Raw genomic sequence first — 24,155 nt, 5'->3', positions numbered from 1 at the left:
TTCAAATTAGCTTTTCAATAATTTTCTCAGGATGTCTATAAAATGAGATTATGTTTCCATTTTACCCAAGAATAAAATGAGAAAAAAGAGTAGCACTTAGTTAATGTTTATTATAATATATGCTAGGTTGTATGTTTAGGAAATCTTATTTAGTCTTCACAGCAATCCTGAATTTTTTTCCTAATAATAAAATTCACCATAGTACATCCTGAATTCCAGTGTGTTTCCAAAAATTGCAAGATAATTATTCTTATGCAAAGAACATATCATAAGTACCCTAAAATATATCAGACTATGTAGAACAACACTATGCATAGGTCTTTTTTAGTGTCAAAGTGTCAATGATTTCCCCAGATGTCTCTGAAACAAGTAAATGTTTCCATTTTATTTATGACAAAAATAATATTTTGGCCATAACTAGCATCTAAAATACCTAGTTTCAGCAACAGTTATTGTGACTTATTTACCATCTAATTGGATAGTCACATGTTCATTACAATCTATTGGCAGCAAATACTTTTAAAATGAGGCCAAAAAAGTTTTCCCGCAGAGAGTAAATATAGTCAATTTGATGTTAATATTTGAAGTTTACTCTTCAGAAAAGTAGAGGGACTTACTTAAGGTAATTAAGTTACTTGGAGGCCACTTTCCAAAAGCTCAGAACACATATTTGACAAGGTGATAGAAACTCAATACCCAAAGCTCTTTAAAAACTACAATATTAATTGCAGCTAACATTTTGATTACTTACTCTATGTCAGACACTCTTATGAGCTTCACATGTACTAATTCATCTAATTCTCGCATTAGTCCTATGAGATAGATACTATAATTATCCTTATTTTAGAAATAAGGGAAGTGAAGTGCAGAGACTTTAAGCAAATTTGAGCAAGATTACACAGTTAGGAAATGACAGGGTCCATTTTGTGATATTGTCTCATGAGATTTTGGATTTTACACACAGTAAAAATTACAAACATTATAGAAGGGTACATGGACACAACTTAAGTCTTCCCTCTCCATCTTCTAAGAGTTATTGTATCTCTAGACTACCACCAAATGTATGCATGTATGTGTGTGTATCATTTTAAAACATACATGGTTTCCTATCACATTTAGATTTTAAAATGCATTCTTAATCTGCAAATTTTTAAGTCTTTGACAGTCACCAGCAAACAAAACTATTTGAGAGGTTACACATACTTCAAATATTATAAAATTGAAACTCAATAGTTCATACATGTCATTAATCAACTATACCCTTATTACTGCTTTACAATAACACCTCTGTAATATGAAGGTATGTTATTGACTTTGTTATTAAATGTATTTATCTTTTAATAAAGATTGCCTATTTAAGTTGAAGTTCAAACTGGGATAGGCAAATGGGATAGGAAAGTGTTATCTCCAAAACCTCAGGCAATCTAAGCTCACTTCAACATGGGAACTAAATTTTTCTTGCTACTTTTTCCAATATGTGTAGTAAAATGAACACACCACATGACAACTATCAGATTTGCGGTTTTTGTATTTTTAGTAATCAATAATATCTTTATAAAAAAGAGAGGAGGATTTCTAAGCACTAAAATTTTATTCAAGTGCTTAGAATTTAAGCACTTAATTTATGGTAAACTTAAGATTTACCATATTTTTAGACATTAGAAGGGGGCCAATATTTTAGGCTATTATGTTATTAGGCTATTTTATACTCATTTTTATCTAATGACCCATGTGTCAAAGTAGAATTTGACTCAGTTATTTGAAAATGCCTAAAAGACAATAAACACTGTAAAGAGACATAACTTATGCTTTGTGTAACTATGGAATAAACAAATACTATTATTTTGATGAAAATTAGAAACAATGAAAAAATTTCACTGTATATAGACTAAAGAGTCTAAAAATTCCACTTTCCCTCCTTCTTTTATTTTCTTTTAAATCTTCATAATGACAAACACCTCCCTATTGTCTAGCTCAATGCCAGGCACATAGGAAACAGTCAAAATATCCTTTGTGATTAACTTCATTTCATGCCTCCATGTACTCATAACCCATCAATACCAGTCAGTTTACTGACATCAGGGATATACTGATAACGTTAGGAGAAATCTAACAAAGTGATCCAGGCTTACACATTTTTACATATAAATATTCTTCTATATATTAAAATTTCTTCCCTGAAAAAACTTAAAAGGACAAAAGTCCATTTAATAAAGACACAGTCTCATGCCTAACAGTTTGATATGAATGGTCAATACATATTGTGAGATCATACTAAAGTTAATACAATCCATAACTTATGAATTATAGTACATATCCAAAGAAGTTGTAGTAATGTCCAATATAAAGGAAAATATCTAAATTAGTTTTTAAAAAATAGACATGGAATATACAAATCATGATTTAAAACAAAAATATGACTAATGTACCTTTGCTGAACTATCGAGCTCTTATTATCCTAAAATTACAATGTTTCCATCTGTTAATCTGACATGAACAAGCTGATAAATGAAACCAGAACAACAGTGTATTCTGGCAAAACTAGAAACTTCCTGAAAACGAAGAAAAATATGTCCACAACAGATGGGTCATTTAGAAAATAAATACATCAATCTGTCAAACTGAGTACTGTTCTAATTCTCTAAATTAAAAGCAGCAGGGGTTTCACTTTCCAAGAGTCTGTGACATTAGGAAGGCCAAAGAGGAAAAACCTAAAGATGCATATAAACATATCTGATATGACCTAAAGTGTCATATTGTTAGGTTTCCTGTTAAACATACTAAATTTAGGTAAAGTCCTTACCAGTTAACTTCTTCACAGGTTGGAGCCGAACACTGATAGATTGATGTGTGAGTAAGGGGGAGGATGGAAGAGAGCGAGACATGCCCTCCATAATCCGAATGTGCTGCATACCTTCACTCACTGGAAGTGGTGGAACAGCGTAGTCTGGCTCAAAAGCACAGTCGCTTTCTGTGGAGATACCACCTGTTAGAAGAGGATGGAACAAAAGAGCTGTTGAGAAAAGATTCTTCCTTCCCTATTAAAATATATACTTTAGGATGATTCAGAACAGCATATGCAGGCATTGATTTTTCACTTTAAAAAGCCAAATAAAGTATTTCTGCCACATACATTCATTTCTACATTTATGTGCACCCAATTCCAGGTTTAGCACTAGGAAACTGAAGATGAGTAAAACAGGGTTCCTTCTCCTGAGGGGCTCATGTCTCATGAGAGATGTAGTCATATAAGTAAATAATTACAGTACAATGCAGTAAGTGTTAGAATTAGAGCAATAGTCTTAATTTTTCTCCTGATACGACAAATAGGAAAGAAGGTATTCACCTACTTGACAATCCATCATGTACAACTGCTAGTAGGATTATTATAACTCTATTTTTCTCCCCTCCCCCAAGAAAGTATATAAAAATTCAAGTGGGTAAGACTGATATTATTATATGGTAATCTTTGGATCTGCTCTAACTTTTTAAAAAGAGTAATTACATGCTGTTTACTTCCACTTAAATGCTGTTGACTTCCACTCCTGGTAATGGCAGAGTATGTACTTAAGAACAACTTTTCCCTAAGAAAAAACAGAACCATATATATATATTTTTAAATCTTCCAAAGGCAATAGAGCATTAACAGCATGATGAAAAGTTGTAAGGAAAAGACTGAAGCCTGGCATTTGGAACTGCTTTTTACTTAGTGGATCCAAGAGGCTAAGAAGCTATTGACAGTTTTACAGAGCTAGAAGGAAAAGTATTGGGAGCCTATGGCCCACTAACGGGCTAAAGGGGATCTGGTAAAACTCCAACACTTTTGTTGAAAGCCCAAATAGCTACATGTTAGAAGTAGGAAAACTAGACTGGCCCTCAGAGGGACTAAAGCTCAGCTCCACAGATCTCCCACAAAATTAAATTAAGGTAATCCTGGCTTGCTAGTGCCTCCCAAAAAACAAACATAAATTTTCTTAAAGAGAGATAATATCATTATAGGTCTGAAATTATTTATACATTTTATCATATACAATATCTGGCCCTTAATGAACAATAACAGATAAGATAACATGAACAAAGTAAATCAGAAAAGCCATGTAGTCTCACAAGGAATACAGAGTATGAAACAATGAGGCACAGAATTTAAAGCAGTATGCTTAACATGTTTAAGAAAATAAAAATTTAGAATTTTAGCATAGAATTGGAATTATAAAATTAAAAATGCAACAGATGGGTTTAAAGGCAGATTAGACACCAATGAAGAGAAAATTAGTAAACTAGAAGATATGTCAGAAGAAAACATTGGAATGAGAGTCAAAAGAATGGAAACGGCTTCTTAGACGCCAAAAGAACAAGTATCAAAAGAAAAAAATATATAAACTGGATTTCATCAAAATTAAAAACTTTTGTACATCACAATTCACAGAATGGGAGAAAATATTTGTAAATCCCATATCTCATAAAGGTCTAGCATTCAGAATACATAATGAAGACTTAAAACTCAACAACAAAAAGATAAATTTTAAAAATGGGTAAAGCACTTGAATAAACATTTCTCCAAAGAAGATATATAAATGGCCAATAAGCACATGAAAAGTTGCTCAACAATTATAGAAAAGCAAATCAAAGCCAAAATGAAATACTACTTTGTACCCACTAAGGATAGGTATAATATACTTTCTAGAAAAAGGACAATAAAAAAAATGTTGGTGTGGATGTGAAGAAATTAGAACCCTAATACACTGCTGGTGGAAATGTAAGATTGTGCAGCTGCTAGGTAAAACAGTTTGATGGTTCCTCAAAAAGTTAAAAACAGAATTACCATATGACGCAGCCCTTCTGCTCAAACAGAAACACCATATGACCCAGCCATTTCACTCATTTGTATATACCCAAAAGATGTGGAAACAGGTTTTTCAAGCAAAAACTTGAACATCAATGTTCATAGCAACATTATTCGTAATAGCTGAAAAGTGGAAACAACCCAAATATCATTAACTGGTGAACAGATAAAAAAAAAACATGGTACATTTATACAATGGAATATTATTTATCTATAAAAAGAATGAAGGCCTGATTCATGCTACAACACTAAAGGCCTTGAAAACATTATGCTAAGCGAAAGAAGCCAGACACAGTCACATGTTGTATAATTCCATTTATACGAAATGTTCAGAATAGGCAAATCCAGAGAGACAGAAAACAGACTAGTAGTTTCCAGGGACTAGGAGGACAGAGAATTGAGGAATGACTGCTTAACAGGTACATGGCTTCCTTTTGGGGTGATGGATTAGATAGCAGTGATGGTTGCATAACACTGTAAATGTACTGAGAGCCACTGGATTGTATGCTTTTAAAATGGTGAATTTAATGGTATGTGAATTTTGCCTCAGTAAAAAAATTATGTCTTTACCACCATCCATATATTTATTCAATCAAGAAGCCTAGAAATCATCAGTTAATTTCTTCCCTTCCCATCCCCTTGCAACAATGGATTAGCAGTTCTGCAGATCACCAGTGCAAAATATATTTCAAATCTGCCATGTTCTCTCCATTTCTCCAATCACTACCTTAGTCCAGGCTGCTATTATCTTTCCCCCAGCTTCTGATGGGAGAAATCTAGGATTTATTCTGTACCCTTGGATTTCAGAAATTTTACCAGGATATATTAACTCTTTCCTTATCATATGTCTTTGGGCCCTTTCATTTACTATGCTGACTAATTCTTCTCTTTCAACTTTTCTTTTCTCTTTCTTTGGAACTCTGCTCAGATGGATATCGTATCTCCTAGACCTATTTTTCAAGTCTCTTTCTTTCATAATAGATTTCTAATCTTTGGACTTTCAAGAATAGACTTGAGATTCATTTATATGGAATTATAGTATTTTACAGGTTTATAAACAAAGAGGCACACCATTAGTGTAATTCCTTCACTGAGGAATCCTTATGAAAAAAACCAGAATTTTTAAAGTATATATCTAGAAGATGCATTTGATTCAGTGAAGTACCTCTTTTCACTTGAAATGTTCCAATGTTAAAAATTAGCTGATAATTTTAGAATCTAATAATACTCCTTAAGGAATAATATTGCAATTAGTCCAGTTTGGCTGTCCTAATTTACTTTTTTGCTTAAAAACATTTTCTTCCATCTTCTCTGTCCTATAAATTGTGCTTGAACTCTTCGTAGCTATGGAGTAAAACTAAAAATATATGCTTCCAGTAAAGAAAAGTACTGGTGAGCATTCACATAATTTGACTATATACTAGTTTTTCTTGGGTAGCTAGCAACCTCAAAATCTCAGTGGTTTACATTTACTTTACGCTCATGAGTCTGCAGATTAACTGTGGGTCAAAACTGATCTAGGTTGGACATGAAAGGGTTAGGCTACATACCAGATTTATGGTCAGTTTCAGAACAACTCCTATGTGTCATTAATATTGGGTCTAGTAACTAAAGGGGCAAGTGAATACATGGAGCATGTTCTTCTTGGTGGTTCACAGGAGTACAGGAGGCAAAGTGAAATCTGAGGAGCATATTTAAGACCTCTGCTCACTAACATTCCACTGGCCCAAGCATATCATAGAGCCAAGAGCATTATCAATGGGCCAGGGAAACATACTTGGCCTATATTAGTGGGTGCTACTACAAAGTTGCATAGCAAAGGTAACAAATGTATAATTGTATAACACGAAGGAAGTGAAAAATTTGGAATCCAATTTACCAAGCATATAAGATAACATTTACTGGTATCCCACATTAATCAATCTTTATTTTCTACCTTTCTTTTACTTACCACTTTTCCTTCTTCGATCAACCAAATTAAAAGTTACTGAGATAATGTGATGGAGAGATGGCAGAACAAAATAAATTGCTAACTTGACAGAGAAAATTCAGTTTTATTGGACACCTGGTGATTCAAAAGTTGACCTAAGAAAGCACAGGGATATCAAGTACACGGACGCTACAGAAATGTTCGAAGTAATCATTATTCAATTAAAATTTCAGTCATCACTAAGAAAAGTCTTATATTTAACACATAATTATTGGACATTAAAGTTAATAAATTCTTCAGCTGAAGGCAATACTTATATTCTAGAGAACTGCCTTCTAATTTTTCAAGTTGCATAAACCACAAATTTATAAATCAAAAACCTCCAGTATGATATGTTTATTTGATGATAACTCAGTGAATTGCACACATGACTTAATTTTTCAGCTTATATGTTATGTTTCAATGAAAGTTTATTTTTTAAAAATACACAGAAAAAACATAAAGCATTGTGATAAATTGGCCCCTAAAGACAAAGGGCTTTTACATATTTCAGAAACAAAGAAGTTTTGCCTAAATTATTCCAAGCATCCTTTTAACCCAGGGCTTATATTACTACTCTGTGACTCTGTAACTTTCTCACAAGTCCATAAATCAGGTGAGAAACAGGCCTGGAGAAGTTTAACAACTAGCACAGGATCATATAGTCAGACAATATGACTGCTTATATAGAAAATTCTAAGGTATCCACAAAAAAGTTATTAGAAAAAATAAGTGAGTTAGGCAAATTCACAGGTTACAAAGTTAATAAGAATACAGTGTCTTTCTATATATTGGTAATGAACACTTAGAAAATTAAAAAAAAAATTAAACCAGCACCATTAAAATAGCACCACAAAAAACATAAAACACTTAGGAATAAATCTGACAAAATATGGTGTACAATGTTCATATTCTAAAAGCTACAAAATATTGATGAGAGAAATAAAAAACCTAAATGGAGCGATATATCATGTTCAGGGATCTGAAGACTCCATATGATTATGTCAATTCTCCTAAAAGTGATCTATAGTTTGAAGCAATCCAAAAGAAAATGTAGCAGTTTTTTGTAAGTAATCAACAAGTTGATTTTAAAATTTACATGGAAAAACAAAAGAACTAAGATAGCCAAAACGATTCTAAACAAAGAAGAAGAAACTTGGGGTCCTCACAGTACCTAATTTCAAGACTTACTATAAAGTTACAGTAATCCAGAGAGTATGTGGTATTAGAAAAAGAGTGAACAGAAGGTCAATGGAACAGACTAAAGAGTCCAGGAAAAGACCCAAAAATATAGCCAACTAATTTTGGCAAAGGTGCAAGGGTAATTCAATGTAGAAAAGATAATCTTTCCAACAAATAATTTTTGGAACATCCATATGCAAAAACATGGACCTTGAGCCATACTTCCACTCATTAAAAAATCAAAGAGAAATTGATCACAGACTAAATCGTTAAACCTAAAACTATAAAACTTTTAGAAGAAAATATAGGAGAAAAGCTGTGTGATCTTGAGTCAGGCACATATTTCTTACAAAGGACTCAAAAAATATGAACCATTTAAGAAAAACTGAAAAGTTAAAATTCATAAACATTAAAATTTTCCACTGTTCAAAAGACACTATTACAAAAAAAAGACCAGTACCAATTCAGAGGAAATATTTGCACAACACATATCTAATAAAGGACTGGTATTTAGACTATAAGAAACAATCAGGGATTGGTTAAAAAAATAAAAATAAAAATAAAGAAATAGACTGTAAGAACTCAACTCAATAACAAGAATGAAAACTACCCAATTTTGCAAATGGGCAAAATATTTGAGAAGACACTTCACTAAGCAAGAGACATGGATGTCAGAGAAGCACATGAAAAGATGCTCAAAATCATTATCATTAGGGAAATTAATAAGGAGATACCATTACACATCTAGTGAAATGGTTAAAATTAAAAAACAAAACGTTGACAAAACCAAGTGCTAACAAGGATGAACTAGAACTCTCATATACTGCTGGTGAGAATACAAATGGTATATATTAATATAGTTTTGGGAAATAGGCAGTTTAAAAATAAACTTACCGAATAAACTTACTCAGCAATCCAACTGCTAGGAATTTACCCAAAAGAAATGAAGATACATGTCCCTCCCTCCCACATACAAACTCATTCTTAATCTCTCAAAACTGGAAAGTTCCCAAATATTCATCAACTGGTAAAGGGATATACACATTGTGGCATATACACACAATATATACAGCAATAAAAAGGAATGAATTTCTGATATATACAAGAAAACAAAAAATGATGAGTCTTAAAAGCATTAAATTATAAGAAGTCAGACTCAAAAGACTATATACTATATGGTTTCATTTATAGAATATTCTGGAAAATGCTATAGTATTAAAAACAAATGGTTGCCAGGGATTGCGGTGGTGGAAGAGGACTGACCACAAAGGGGCATGAGGGAACGTTGCATGATAATGTAAATCAGCTACATTTGATTTATTGGTAGTTAACATGACTAGATTTGTTTGTAAAAATTCATGGTACTGTATACTTAAAAGGAGCAAATTTTATTAAATTTCAATAAACCTGACTTTTAAAAAACCCTACACCTATAGTAATTTATGATAATATACTGACCGTACACTTAAGATTTGTGAACTTTTCTGATTGTTTTATTTCAATAAAAGTCTATTTTTAAAAAGTATACAGGAAAAAAAAATAAAAGCATGGGGGGGAACTGGCCCCTAAAACAAGTGTAGGCATGCCAAACGTAATATATATAATAAAAATGCATAATTTCTCAAACGGCTTTCATGTATTTCTGAAAAAATGGAGTTTGGCCTATTATCATTCCTAATGTCCTTTTCATGGACAGATTTATGGAAAGATTTATACCACTACAATGTTCTTACAAGTTTACATATTAATAAAAAATTAAGCAGAGAAAGTTTAATAATTAATATAGGATCACACAGACAATTAGCAGCAGAAGACAATTAGAACCTGAAATTGTTACCATGGTCTACAAGGCTCTACAGGATCTGGCCCCCATCTTCTTAATTCTCTGATCTTATCTCCTTCCAACTTCTCTGACTTTATCACTTCCTACCTTCCCCCTCAGTTCACACACAATGCTTCAGTCAACTGGCCTTTTTCTTTCTTGATCTGGCCAAACTTATTCTGAACTAAAGCATTGTGCTTATTTCTTCTGCCTAAAAGCTCAGTCCTCGTATCTTTTTGCAAAGCTGCTTCTTTTTTGTCTTTAAGAGGTCTTAGCTCAAACGTGACCTTCTCAGAGAGCCACTCTATCCTTCCCCAATGGGCTCCTTAACAAAGGGGTGGAGTTTATACATGAGCTCAGCAAAGTGGACTTCCACTCATCAACACTAATCTGGCTAAAGCCACAGCTGAGTGTCCAACATGTAAACAGTCTCCATGCGTACTCGGGAACAGGTAGGTAAACACTCTCAATATACGGTATCACTTGTTGGATGATCAGATAGTTACCTCTCTGTTCATTTCGGGGCCTTAGTGGTTTCCCTTCCTTCTTAATAAATCAACTATGAATTTATAATAAATTTTGTTACATTATTTATCTACCATTTCCATGTTTATAAACTAAAGGTTTTCAGGTTGTTTTAGTCTGCCCCCTTGTGGGAACTAGCTCTTCAATCTTTCACCAGGAATAAAACATTAAATCCAACATGCTCCTCAAATGAAACAAAACACAACAAAAAATTTATTAGCTCTATAATAATTTTACCCCAAGCTTTACTAATAGTTTCCTTCCTCGTCCTTTGATCCAACTATTTATGGCCCTTTGTTAAGATTTATAAAGTTTTTCAAAGAGGTTTTTATGACTTTTATCTCTTTCCAGAAAAATTCACATAAGAATATTTTAAATTAGAATCTTTCTAGAGGTTCAACATTCCTTTTCCAATCTTTCTTAGTTGTCATGCTTTTATCCTTTTTCTCTCATGAATATGGATAAGAAAGGAGTGGTTTCTATAAGCCTTCCAGTGTTAATTAGGCCAATTATCATAATGCTAAGTAGAATAGTTAATATGCTCTGATACAAAATGTTCTTGGGCCTGCATATTCCAAGAGCTTAAGATGATTCTAAATAAATTATCATGAATCACTTTGAAAATGTGAACACTCATAGATTAGGAAATGGTAGAATAAAGTATGGGTTACTGATGCCATAGATCATTATATAGATTTTAAGAAATTAGAGTTTAAGTATATTCCTGGAGGCATGGCCACGCTCCACTGTTAATTGAGAGAGAACGGGGAAAACTAAAACTGCTTTTTATTTTTAAAAATCTTCAAACTAGTTTATATATGTATATACATCCTTGCCTATGTCCGTATGAGCTCAAGAGAAAAACATGGAAAGATACAGACTGAATGTAGATAATATTTTTTACTTTAAGAGAGTAGAAGAGGAAGGAGCCTTAACATATCCTTTTTAAATGTCTACATTGTTTGGTAAAAAGTAATTTTTTTAATTAATGTAATTATAACTCACATTAAAAAATAGAAAGTATGACTAAAATATATAAACACATTCTGACACAACCCTAACATCCTAAGATAATAAGGAATTGTTGGCTAGAGGGATAATACCAAGTTTAATTTTATGAAAATAGAGTGTTATAATAAAAAAAATCAATGCAAAGTTAAATTTCAGAAGAAATATGACTAGAAATAAAGATATTTCAGACGGATTTATCATTTAAGTTCAGATCTTCCAAGTATTATCCAACCACCAACAAGCACATCTGTACTTCAAATATCAGAATGAAAAAGTTCTAAATACATGCTACCAACATTGCTGATTTGAAACTTTTAATGTAGATTACCATAAAGTCAGAAGTATTTTCCTATGGAAAGTAATGCTGACTTCACAGCATTATTTTGAGAATTAAATGACGATTATGTGAAAGCATCTATTCTACAACCTAGTACATACATTAACAAAACAGTCTTATACATTAGTGAAGCTATTATACTAGATATATTCTTACACTGAGATAAAAAAATAACACAGAATATTGAAAGAATTTTCCTTATCACTCTATATATTAACCACAGTTGGTTCAAGAAAGAAATCTTTATACCTTTCCAGACTGAAGAATAATTTGTGTGTGTTTCAAGAGCATGAACATTTCATTTCTACCAAATATTTTACAAATTTGCAAGGAAAGGAAAGAATCAGAACACCATATATTTGACAATTTAGTACACTATTACTACAGACAAACCAGCATGTATTAATCAAATAAAGTTGGCTACAAATAATGAGAATCATGCAAAGCCAAACACTGTACACATTTTTCCAGTCTTCCACCATGAGCTGGTTTCATGAGCATTATTATACCAGTACATATGGTGTACACATCAGAACCTAATGCCTGATTAATGCTATCTTTGCAAAAGTAAATAAGAATTGTGTTCTAGATATTAAATAGCCACATTGATATGGCTTACATACCTATTTAATATCTAGACCAAATAAATTCAGTTTACATATACCTGCGGCCTTGGAGCCACATGTGGCCTTCCTGATCCTTAAATGTGGCATTTTAACTGAATCCAAATTTTACAGACAAATCCTTTTCATAAAAGATAATTTATGACCTCTAATGAAAAAATTGTTTAATGCATAAAATGGAGCCAATACAAAAAAAACCTAACTCCAATAAAGTAATCCAAGATTCCTAAAATACAGAACAATTTCTAGAATTGTAGAACTTCCTTCATCAAACTTGATGGCCTAAATGCAAGGCAGCAGCACTGTGCCAGATGCAAAGACCCTACTGTTAATGAACTCACAGATTACTAGGAAAAAGAGACCCAACAAGAAAGAGAGAATAATATTATATAATAATATACAATAATATAATCCAATTATATATAATATGCTATTGGAAAGTAGAAAATAATCACCTAACCTGAGGAGGCCACCTGGGTTAAACTGACACAATCAGTTTTACAGTCACATTTCAAGAACTCATTTCACAAATCAATAGATGGTTGATAGTCGAAGTACCTACATTCAACAAATTTCTGACACTACTTTTTCAGTTACAACAGTAATATAAGTGAATACTGGATCATTACTGGTTGAGTAATCCAAATCTGAAAATACAAAATACAAGACTTTTTTAGTGCCAACACGATGCTCGAAGGAATGCTCACTGGAGTATTTTGGATTTCGGATTTTCAAATTTAGTATGTTCAAGGAGTAAGTATAATGTAAATATTTCAAACCCTGAAATCCAACACTTCTGGCCCCAGATATTTTGGATAAGGGATAATCAACCTATATTTTGCCTGAGCACATCCACATACTTTTCTAAGCTAAGTTATAGATATTTGTTCATTCTTTCATTCAACAAATATTGACAAATTTTTATATGCCAGTATCCTAGGACTACAGTGGTGAACAAGGCAAATTCCTGCTCACATGAAATCTATTTTCCAGTAGTTGAGGTGACAATAAACAAGTAAATAAAATAAATAAATAAATAACTTAATTTCAAGTAGTGGTAGGAAACGAAGGTCAGGACTATGTATTTAGGTAGGATAATCACAGGACTCTTTGACCTAAATATGGTCCTTTATGCAAGAAAAAGCCTTGCGAACACTCAACATGTTTGAGCAAAAAGGGCAGCAGAGATGAAACGAAACGGGTGAGGGAAGGAGTAGAAGGACATAGAGTTAGACTATTAGAAAAAGGGCAAAATCAGGTAGGATCATGTAGAAAATGATAAAGACTTTTGGAATTTATTCTCAATGTGATAAGAAGCCACTGGAAATTTTTTTTTTCAAGTTTAGGGAAATGTATGATTTGATTTATTTTAATAAGAGCACTATATCAAATGGACAATAGACTACTTGTCAGTAAGAATGGATATAATAAGGTAAATCAGGACACTTATAATAGTAAAGGAAAGAAATCATGGTAGTTCAGGTTAAAGTAAAAACAATACAGGTAGTATAGAAATGACAAAAAAATGTATTTTAAAAAGAAGAAATCTTTAAAGCACTGTAAAACAAAACAAAATGCCAGTAGAAATGTTAAGAAATCCATAGAGACTGAAACTAGATGAAATAGGATTCAGGAAATTATAGCCCAGAGCATGTATGCCCATCACCCATCTCCTACATGTGGTAAGCACAAGACATCAGAGGTCTTTGCCCCTAAACTGGAGCAGTGAGTGAGTCTGGGTATGTTTCAGTCAGAATCTACTGTACTTAAGAGACAGATTAGAGGCCAAGGCAGCTGGTAGAAGAAAAAAGGACCCTCATGCACAGAGGATAAGGCACTGGCATACCCCAACAGACATCTTACATTTCTGCTTGTAACATTTCTATTATTGGAGAAGAAACATTAAATATTAATAGAAACTGTATCCACAATCAGGTGGGATGGTTTATCGGCAGTATGCACCTATGTGGGGATCAGATGTCTACAGACAGTGTTTGTTCTGAACAGACTATCATCTGTTCCAGTTGGTTGATATTTATGGTATACTAATTTTTAAACATTTTGAGTACTATCCCTCAAGACAGGCAAACACAAAATATTATAATAAAATGGAAAAGCTCTGGTTCTGGGTTAAGATGGAGTAAACACACTCTGCCTTAATTGAATGTAACTAAAACCCCTGAATGTAAGTGAAACTCTGGAAACAATGATGAACTAGCAACCTGAGGACTCTGAAAACAAAACAGTAGTAGGCAAACTGTGGAAGAAAACCAGAAAGTGAAATACAACCAATTCAGCAATGAGTTTCCTGTTGTTTTTTATGTCCTGAAATCATCCAGCCTGAATCTAAATCTTGGGACTTTACAACAGGAACAAACAGAAAGACATACAAGAGAAGTCTTCTCTTTCTAGTTAAAGAGTGGGAATGAGGGGCCTCTAAATGAGACTGAGAATGACGGTAATCCCCTGGCTGTTTCTTCTTTTGTCCTTTTCTTCTAGCCCTAGCCCTAGAAAAGCCCATCTTAAAACTGGCAGCTGTAGCTGAGGAGACACATAAATCTCCGAGGGAGGGGAATCCTTCTTTCTAACCAGAGAAGCCGTGGTATGAGGAATGTGATAAAACTGCAAGGAGAAATAGACAAATCCCCACTTATGGCCTGAGATTTCAAGATTCCTCTCCTAATAACTGACAGACCAAGAAGACAGAAGCAACATAATACACATTCTTTTTAAGGGCATTCAAAACATTTATTAAGACAGACCATTTCCTGGGCTATAAAACAAGTCTCAATAAATTTAATATGATTCAACTCATAGAAAATACATTCTCTGACCACAATGAAATTAAATTATGAATAAATAAGAGAAACATATCCGGAAAATTTTCAAATGTTTGGAAACTATATCAACACACTTCTAAATAACACGTGGGTCAAAGAAGAAATGAAAAGGGTATTTTGAACTAAATGAAAATACTACTTATTAAAATCTATGAAAGATAGCTAAAGTAGTACACAGAGGGAAATCTGTAGCACTAAATTCCTATAAGAAAGTTGCCATAGCAATGGCCTCAGCTTTTACCTGAAGAAACCAGAAAAAGAAGAGAAAATTAAACCCACAGCAGGCAGGAGAAAGGTAATAACAAAGAACAAAGTAGAAATCAATGAAACAGAAGACAGGAAAGCAATACAGAAAATGGATAAAAACTGAAACTAATTCTTTGAGATCTGTAAAATTGATAAATCTCTGTCCAGAATGATCAGGACAAGAGAAAGAATACCTAAATTACCAACATCAGGAACAAGACACCTGACATCACTCTAGTTTCTATAGATAGATATTAAAACACTTCTTAAAAAGAAACACAAACCAAATAGTCCTATATTTATTATTTTTTTGAGACAGAGTCTCACTCTGTTGCCCGGGCTAGAGTGCCGTGGCGTCAGCCTAGCTTACAGCAACCTCAAACTCCTGGGCTCAAGCAATCCTCCTGCCTCAGCCTCCCAAGTAGCTGGGACTACAGGCATGCGCCACCATGCCTGGATAATTTTTTCTATATATTTTTAGTTGTCCAGATAATTTCTTTCTATTTTTAGTAGAGACAGGGTCTCGTTCTTGCTCAGGCTGGTTTCGAACTCTTGACCTTGAGCGATCCTCCCATCTCAGCCTCGCAGAGTGCTAGGATTACAGGAGTGAGCCACCGCACCCAGCCCTATATTTATTAAATAAATTGCATTTGTATTTAAAAATCTTCTAGCAAAGAAAATTCCAGGCCCAGATAGCTTCTAAGAAATTGTATCAAATAGTAAAGGATGAAATAATATCAATTCCACACAAAAAAATTCTAGGAAATTGAAAAGAAGGAAATGCCCCACAATTCCCAACTTATTCTATGAGGCCAGAATTACCCTGATACTAAAACCAGTGAAAGACATTCTAAGACAAGAAAACTAAAGGTCAACATTCTATGTGAACATAGATGCAAAAAAAATTTAAATTCTTAGTAAATCAAATACATTAACTATACAAAAACAAGCCACAGGCCAGATTTGCCTGCCTTCCTGCAGAGCATTGCTTCTCTACTATAATGGTCCAAATCAAATAGATAATGAAAATACTTGTATGACACACAGAAGTAATCTGATAAGGTTTTCTACTGGAGGTGACTGGCTTGGACATCAGCTACTCTGGGCTCTGATAAAAGACTGAGGACTTCTTATCCTAACATCTCCTTTCCTACACAATATTTGTTCTCCCTGGAGTTCGGAACTTTCTTTCGCTTGTTATTTTATAATATATATTTATCATCAATTCAGCCCTGAGCTATTTGTCAATTGTCTAAAACTTTTCTAAAGATAATTAATTGTATCAGGTTTCTATCAATCTCATTTTCCTGATGAAGACTCTTCTGGAGGCTTCTAACGTATTCCAAATCTGGACTAGTAGCCCTCTATCCCTATCTTTTCATTGTCATCCTGAAGAACCTTTCTGTTTTATTGAATTTCCAATTTCGATATATAGCCCATTTCTTTCTTGTATTTTGCTGACTTTCACACTTTCATGGATCACATCCTCCACCAGATTCCTAAGGAAGTGTATATGATAGGCAGATTATTTTTGAGAACTTGTCTTTAAACATCTCAATTCCATTCTTATAATTAATAGTTCCAATGCATATGGAATTCAAAGACTGAAATCATTTTCCTTCAGAATTTTGAAGATGATGATTTTTCATTCAATTTCCAATGTTACCACTGAGAAGTCCAAGGCAACTGATTCCCGTTACATTGTATATCTTTAGAAGCATGAAAGATCTGTTTGGCGCCAGTGATTTGACAATGTGTTTTAGTTTGTGTCTATTTTCATCCACTGTACTGAGCACTCAATGAGCTTTCAATCAGGAAACCTCATGTTCTTTAGTTAAGAAAATTCTCTTGAGTCATTTTGTTGATTATTTCTTCCCCATTTTCTCTGTTCTTTCTTTTGAGAACTACTATTATTTGAACACTGAATTCCTAGAATGATCCTGTTAAGTTTCTTAACACTCCTTACTTCTTTTCTATAATTTTTATCCTTTTGCTCCACTTTTTCAAAGATTCCTTCAACATGAATCTCTAATAATTCTATGAAGCTTTTGATTTCTGCTATCAGAATTTCAATGTCTAGGAGCTTTTTAAAAAAAGTTATAATGTCACTCTTTATAGTACCTGCTTCTTGTTTCATGGCTATATTATATTCTCTCATTTCTGTGAGGATAATAGTTCTATTATTTTCCTCAGAAAAATTTATGTTCTCTCCAAGTTGTTTTATTCTGTTTATTTTAATTTCTATCTTTCATACATTAGAGGGTTTCTTCAAATATCTAGTAATCCTTGGTTAGCTGCTCATATTTAAGGGCAGAAGACTAAAAAGTTGATTGGGAGCTTTAATACATGGACTGATCTAGCTGGGCTGTTTATTTAAGGAATCTCTCATGACTACATTTTTTTCTTCTTCTTTCATTTCACTTTTCTGTCAGATTCCCCAGAAAAGACTTTTCAACCGCCTGCCTGGAATATAAGGCCTAACTGCCAGTATTCTGGGAGCCTAGTAAGATAAAGATACAAGAAAGCTGGGGTCCAATCTCCTATTTTTAGCATAGGACTCCTGCCCTCAACTATGCCTAGTATCTTCCAGTCTAGAGTAAAATACAGAATAAATTTCGGGCATTGGCTAAGCTCATGAGTGGGGAGGTGGGCACTTGCCCAGCTGACTGGTTAGCTAGTTTTGAGGAATAAGTCCTGGGAACACAACGCTGCTTCATCTGACTTTCAATGAATCCTCATTTCATCTCCATTTCCACATGCTGTCATTCTTGAGCTTTTTGAGGCCTCTGGAGGTTGTTCTGTTGATTGCCACTGAGTTTAGAGTTTAGTTTTCAATTACTGATATACTATCTAGTTTCTAAAATTGTGCTGATGTTGTCTCTTCTCCAATCCCCCTTCTCTGATCTTTCAGTGGGTTTCTGGGAGAAGGAGTAAAAGTAGAAGTATATATTTTTCCTACCTTTTACTCCTGATAATACTGTTTCTCATTAATTTCAACTGATTACAGATGGATTTTTACTTTTTATTTCTTTCAACATGGAGATATTACAAACAAAACCTCTAAGAAGATAAGAAACACGCTTTTGTTATCAATGAACTCTAATAATGATCCAATTCCTGGTGACTTCAAATTGAGATCAGGTAATTGTGCTCTGGATTATGAAAATCACTGTTTTTGTTGTTTGAAGTTCAGCTTTTGTTAATAAAATTCAATTATTCTCATTGATTTGAAAAATAAATTAACAATTTGACATATCTATATCTGTAACATTTAATAAAAATGACATTTAATAATTACTATAATTTTATACGAATTTTATTTTTAAGGTTTTACATATGTGATTGCATTTTCTTAATTTTTTATATTAAAATACATTTACAGGAAAAAGAGGGGAAAAGCAAATAAATTCCTGACATATTCATAACACGTGCTTATTATTTAAGAATGATTAAGTACTAGTATAAGTTCAAATTTCTAAACTTAAATATATTATTCCTCTTTTTATTCTGCAACAAACAATTTTATTAAAATAGTACATCTCTAAAACTTAGGAAGAGCAAAGATGGAGAAAAAAGAGGACAAGATTATAGAGTAAATGAATATGGAGCTTTTACAGAATTAAAAACTGCAAATTTGTAAATCTAATCTTTATTTTGGTTGCTATTAAAGATTCTCTGAAAACCAAAATCAGTAAATAACTACCTGAAATTCTGTAATATATTCATCAGTTTGGGTTCTCAATTTTCATTATCTTAGAAGTCAATTCATTCATTCAACAACCTTTACTTAGTGGCTACTATATACCAAGTACTTATTCTTGGCACTAAGTGTAATACAGCAGCGAAAAAACAGACCAAAAATCTCTGCTATTATGGAACATTCAATCTAGTTTTGAACAAAGAAAATAAACAGAATAAATATTAAGGTAATTAGTACCATGAAGAAAAAGGAATGCGGAAGTAATGGTCATGCAATTTTAAATAAGCCAGTTAGAAAAGGCCTATCTGAAGATTTCACTGACTCAGAATGTTTTTACCTAGTTTTAAAGTTGTCACTACAAATATTAATTAAAAGCCTATCATAAGTTTCAAATAGAAAAGGAAAATAAGTAGGAAGATCCTAAAATAATACAGCAATTATGAACAAAAATAATTTCTTCTGAGATAGTTAAGACACAAATATCAAACCGATGAAATTTAAAAAGTCAGTGTGCAATAATGCTCTGACAAATGTTATTGTCTAAAATTATCTTTGAGTTATATTCTGAAAGTGATATCTAGACATATACTATAATGCTCCAAAATTATTTATTCCTTGATATCATTTTAAAAATAACAGATCATTTGTAATTTTCTTGTATCTTGAATAAATATCATGTAGAACTTTTAGTATATGATTTAAACCCTAGATAAAAAACTAGAATATCTAAATTAGACCCCACAAAAACCCCAGCCCCCAAATTAAGTACTAGAAAGGAATATCTAACATCTATTTTTTATTGACAAAATTTTATAATCAATTTGATGAAAATTTACCTTGCCCAGAGCGGCTTTGGCGAGAGTCTACACTTGACTGTCTTCGATCCGGTGGTTCCTCGCTCCCTCCATCTGCATAAAATTAAAAAGAACATAAGCAAATAGATAATGACATTTATATAACATCTTCTCTGGCATCATCTATATCGTAAAACTACTATAGTTATAATCTGTATTCATTTCTTATGTTTTGGATCATTAAAATATTTGAGGATTTTTTTATATTGGTTTCCTATATAAATCAATGGTTCTTACCCTTATTCTTGTGGGAATGGTTTACACCCCCTCTTAAAGTTTAAATAAAGTGAAGATGTTTTCCCCTCCCCCACACATATATACTCTACTTTGCATATAATGAAGGAATGTTAGCAACTCTGAAGTTCATTCACAGAATTCCAGTTTAGAAGACCTGACTTAGCACTGTCTAAATGAATTACAGTTGCTTATTTGTCTATAGTACACCATCAAATAATCCCCAGGACTGTATGTTTTATTTAAAAAATTGCATTTATGTTTTACAATCAATAAAAATAAACCTGTAAGAGGTATCAATAAAAGATAAAATCAAACAAAAAGATAAAAATCAAACAAGTCTTCTGAGTTAATTTTACCATGATTTTTAAAATTATATGGAAACAAAGACATTTCATTATCTACATCTTCACTTGTTAAGAAATAAGCAATAGAGTATATTCTTTCACACAATTTAAGAAAAGCTACAAATCTGAGTTTATATAAATAACTCCCTCAATTTTACTATATGGAAACAGAAAAATTACTACTCACAAATGAATTTATCAAAATAGGCACAGTAAAACAGAAATCAATAGATTGAGAAGGTAAAGCATAAGACAGAAAATGAGACTAAACCAAGCTAAAGCTTTAACATAGTGGTATATACACTTATAAATTTATCACTTTAGTTGGATTAAAAATATATTAAAGCATCAACAATTTCCTTTGTTCTTTTTTTAATACAACCATTTGTTTCATTTTTAACTTGGTAGGGAAAAGGAGTAGTAGCTGCAAGCAGATTTAACAAAAACTATTCTTGCTGTGTCATCCACTTATGCTACTGTTTATTCTTTGTCATAGAGCTCATGTAAACACTTACTGCTTTTTAAACACGTGACCTGTTTTTAAATTCATTATCGACATAGTTTCTTTTTAAGTACACTTACACTTACTATATATAAGGCCTAGCAATAACTAAACCCAGGTATATATATCAAGGATTCTTTATTTTGCAGAGGGCTGTTAAGCTAGCAAGTACAGCAGCATTTAGTCAATCTATTCCAAATATATTGTGACAATATAAAACAGTAAATGCATTGGCAGAAAATATTCATATCTCTGAGTCTACTGTGACCACAGAAATTTCGTAAACAGTCCACTAATGTAATTAGATTTATAAAATAACTTACTATACAGAAAGATACTCAAAGTGACAGGCAACCATATTTTCCCAGTGTGCAAATACCTTAAAAACACAAACTTAGTTTAAGTATTATTTTGGTTCTGCAGTTACACTACATGTTATTACATTTGAATAAAAATATACTTAGACATGTTGACAAAATAAGATACTATCTGAAATACAAATGTAAGAAATTTTCCTTTGACATTATTGGGAAAAAATTAAAGCGAAAATCTACCCATGGATTATCATACAATGGGTAATTTGTCTCTCTTGAAATTAAGATTTAAATTATTTAATTTATCTCCCTTTCTTTAAAGGAAATGTGCATGTTTATAATCCTTCTTAACTGTACTTCAAATTATAACTAAAAATTCTATAAATTATATGGATTATTTTTATAAGAACTGGACCAACTCAAATTTAGTTCTTCCTCCTCATTGTCTAAAGAATTAATATTCAGTATGTCCAAAAATCTTAAAGTGTTCTCTTCTTTCCAATATATATTTCGCAACAGAGAGAAAGACAGCCAACAATTACTATGTATTATCTGCCAGGTATTTTATACAGTTCATTAAAGCCCTATGAAGTAAAGACCAATTTCACAGATGAGGACACTGAAACTCATGGTGACTAACTGGAATCAAGTGACCACAAAACCAGTAAAGGTGAAACTGGATTTTAATCCAAGTCTGTTTCACTCAATCTCTCTCTCTAATACTAACTTCTATGCAAATTTATTAAATATTTGTTGAGTTTAATTTGCCATTATGTTTCCATTTCATTCTCCTCTCATCAAAACTGTGTTAAAAAGCACTGTTCAGTAATTACAGCAATTTTCTTTATAGAATAGAGGCTTTCTAACAAAGTGGGTTACAAAGATTTCGTCTTATAATGTAAGTCCAAGCTGGGTGCTGTGGCTCATGCCTGTAATTCTAGCACTAGGAGGCAGAGGATCACTTGAGGTCAGCAGTTCAAGACCAGCCTGAGCAAGAGTGAGACCCTGTCTACAAAAAACAGAAAAATTAGCTGAGTGTGGTGGTGCACACCTGTAGACCCAACTACTTGGGGAGGCAGGAGGATTGCTTGAGCCCAGGACTTTGACCTGTGATGAGTCCACTGTACTCCAGCCTGGGTGATAAAGCAAGAATGTCCTCCCCACACCCCAATTTTTATATATTAAATATATATTAATCCAATCTTTCTATTCATTTCCCATATAAAGTCAAAAGATTTATTCTCTTCAAAAGATTCATTTGCTAGAGAAACAAATACTTTTCCCAAAAGCCAAGTTTGGTCTATTCATTCTAATGAAAAAAAAAGTTAGGTAATTCAGGACTACACCTCTCATTAACATCTGCACCTGAGCTTGAGGTGACTTTTCCAGCTTTTCTGCATTTTGTTAAGACCTCAAAAGAGGATATTTTATGTATAAAGGGAAAACATGTATTATTTTAAAATGTAAATGTTGTAAAAATGCAAAAAAAAAAAAAAGGTGTAGAAATGTTCCAGATTTAAGGAGTCTGAAGACAATGTCAACAAATACAACACCTGATCCTAGACTAGTATGGAGAGAAAAAATGCTATAAAAAGAACATTATTAGGGGCTGACCAGAGACACCAGCTGCCAGAGCATCTCAGTAAGGAGGAGAAGTTTTAGAGGAAAGAGAAAAAATGGACAGACAAACACAGATTGAATGTGGGTCTGAAGGAAGGGTGTCAGAGGCTTCGGGAGACTCTCCGAGAAGAAGTTGGGGTGCATAACAAGAAGGAACAAGGTATCGGCAAAGATCAACCCCTAAGAGGTTTGGAGTCCAGCAAGAAGGGTAAGTGGAGTGGTTTGTTTCTGCCTCCCTCCCATCTCTGACAGTTGGTGGGTTCCCAAGCTGTTGATGAGACTTTCTGCCCACACGAGCCCAGAGACTGTTGCCACCAGTAAGCAAGGAATTTCTTGTGGAGAGGGCACTAGGCTGCCAGTCTCCTTGGGGCACTTCTTGCACCCACAGACCCAAGCCAGGACAGTAGATGCCATATTGCTTATCTACATTCATGTGCCTCTGCCCTTCCCCCTGGGGGCTTCAACTCCCCAGGTTTCTTCCTGTTCATCCCTACACAGACATTTGCCAACTCTAGCCCAGACTGCAGGAGCCACAAGGGTCCAGTGGGTCCCAGGTGATCTGTGTGACTCCAGAGTCTGGATATTCTGGGCAGACTGTCTCCTGGAGAGAGGGTCAGAGATGACCAGAGTGCTGGCATTCCTCCATACAGACTATCCCCTTCCCCTGCTGACCCATGGCTGCTCAGAGAGAGTACTAAGCCACTACACCAAGGCTTTCACAGAGAGTGGGACTCAGGCCTTTCCTCTTGGGGTCCTGCAGCAGATTGAGGGGTGTTCAGACAGTGAGGTCCCTGCTCTCTGGCCCTCCCTGGTGCTGCTTGCCTGGTGGCTCCATCAGATCAGGGTATGCCCAAGGTGGAAGGATATTGATCCTGCTCAGGCAGCCTGTGGACGTCTCAGGACCAGCATGCTTCTCCCTGGCATGGTCAGGGATTGATCTTCTCGGTCTCAGGAGGTGAGGGAGCCCACATAGGCAGATCTGGGGGAAGAATGCAGTGTGGGTCCTAGCTGTGGTGTGCTTGTGGGGCACCCCTTCCCCCATAGGAGGGCCACACTATGAGCTCAGGCTGGGATCCTGGGTGGGGAACCTCTCAGCCCAAAGCACAGTTGTGGGTAAGCTCATCTGGCTGGCAGATGCGGAGGAAAGACTGTGGAGCAGAGGAGGGGCCAGAGGAGTGAGGCTCAC

At 33.8% G+C, this 24,155-nt stretch overlaps 1 protein-coding gene across 1 annotated transcript in view; it reads right to left on the bottom strand.

The window, feature by feature from the left end:
* The window catches only part of TANC2 (tetratricopeptide repeat, ankyrin repeat and coiled-coil containing 2), a 289,785-nt gene that overhangs the window by 195,298 nt on the left and 70,332 nt on the right, over window positions 1-24,155 (bottom strand). The window contains exons 3-4 of the mRNA XM_045525947.1: window positions 19,935-20,006; window positions 2,804-2,986 (exon numbers count right to left, since the gene is read on the bottom strand). Of these exons, the coding sequence (XP_045381903.1) occupies window positions 2,804-2,986; window positions 19,935-20,006 (255 nt within the window). The remainder of the gene's footprint in view (window positions 1-2,803; window positions 2,987-19,934; window positions 20,007-24,155) is intronic.

Source organism: Lemur catta, chromosome 15 (assembly GCF_020740605.2).
Source record: "Lemur catta isolate mLemCat1 chromosome 15, mLemCat1.pri, whole genome shotgun sequence".
Taxonomy (NCBI): Eukaryota; Metazoa; Chordata; class Mammalia; order Primates; family Lemuridae; genus Lemur; species Lemur catta.
The sequence above is the reverse complement of the archived record's forward strand: the minus strand, read 5'-3'. Positions and strand labels throughout refer to the sequence as shown.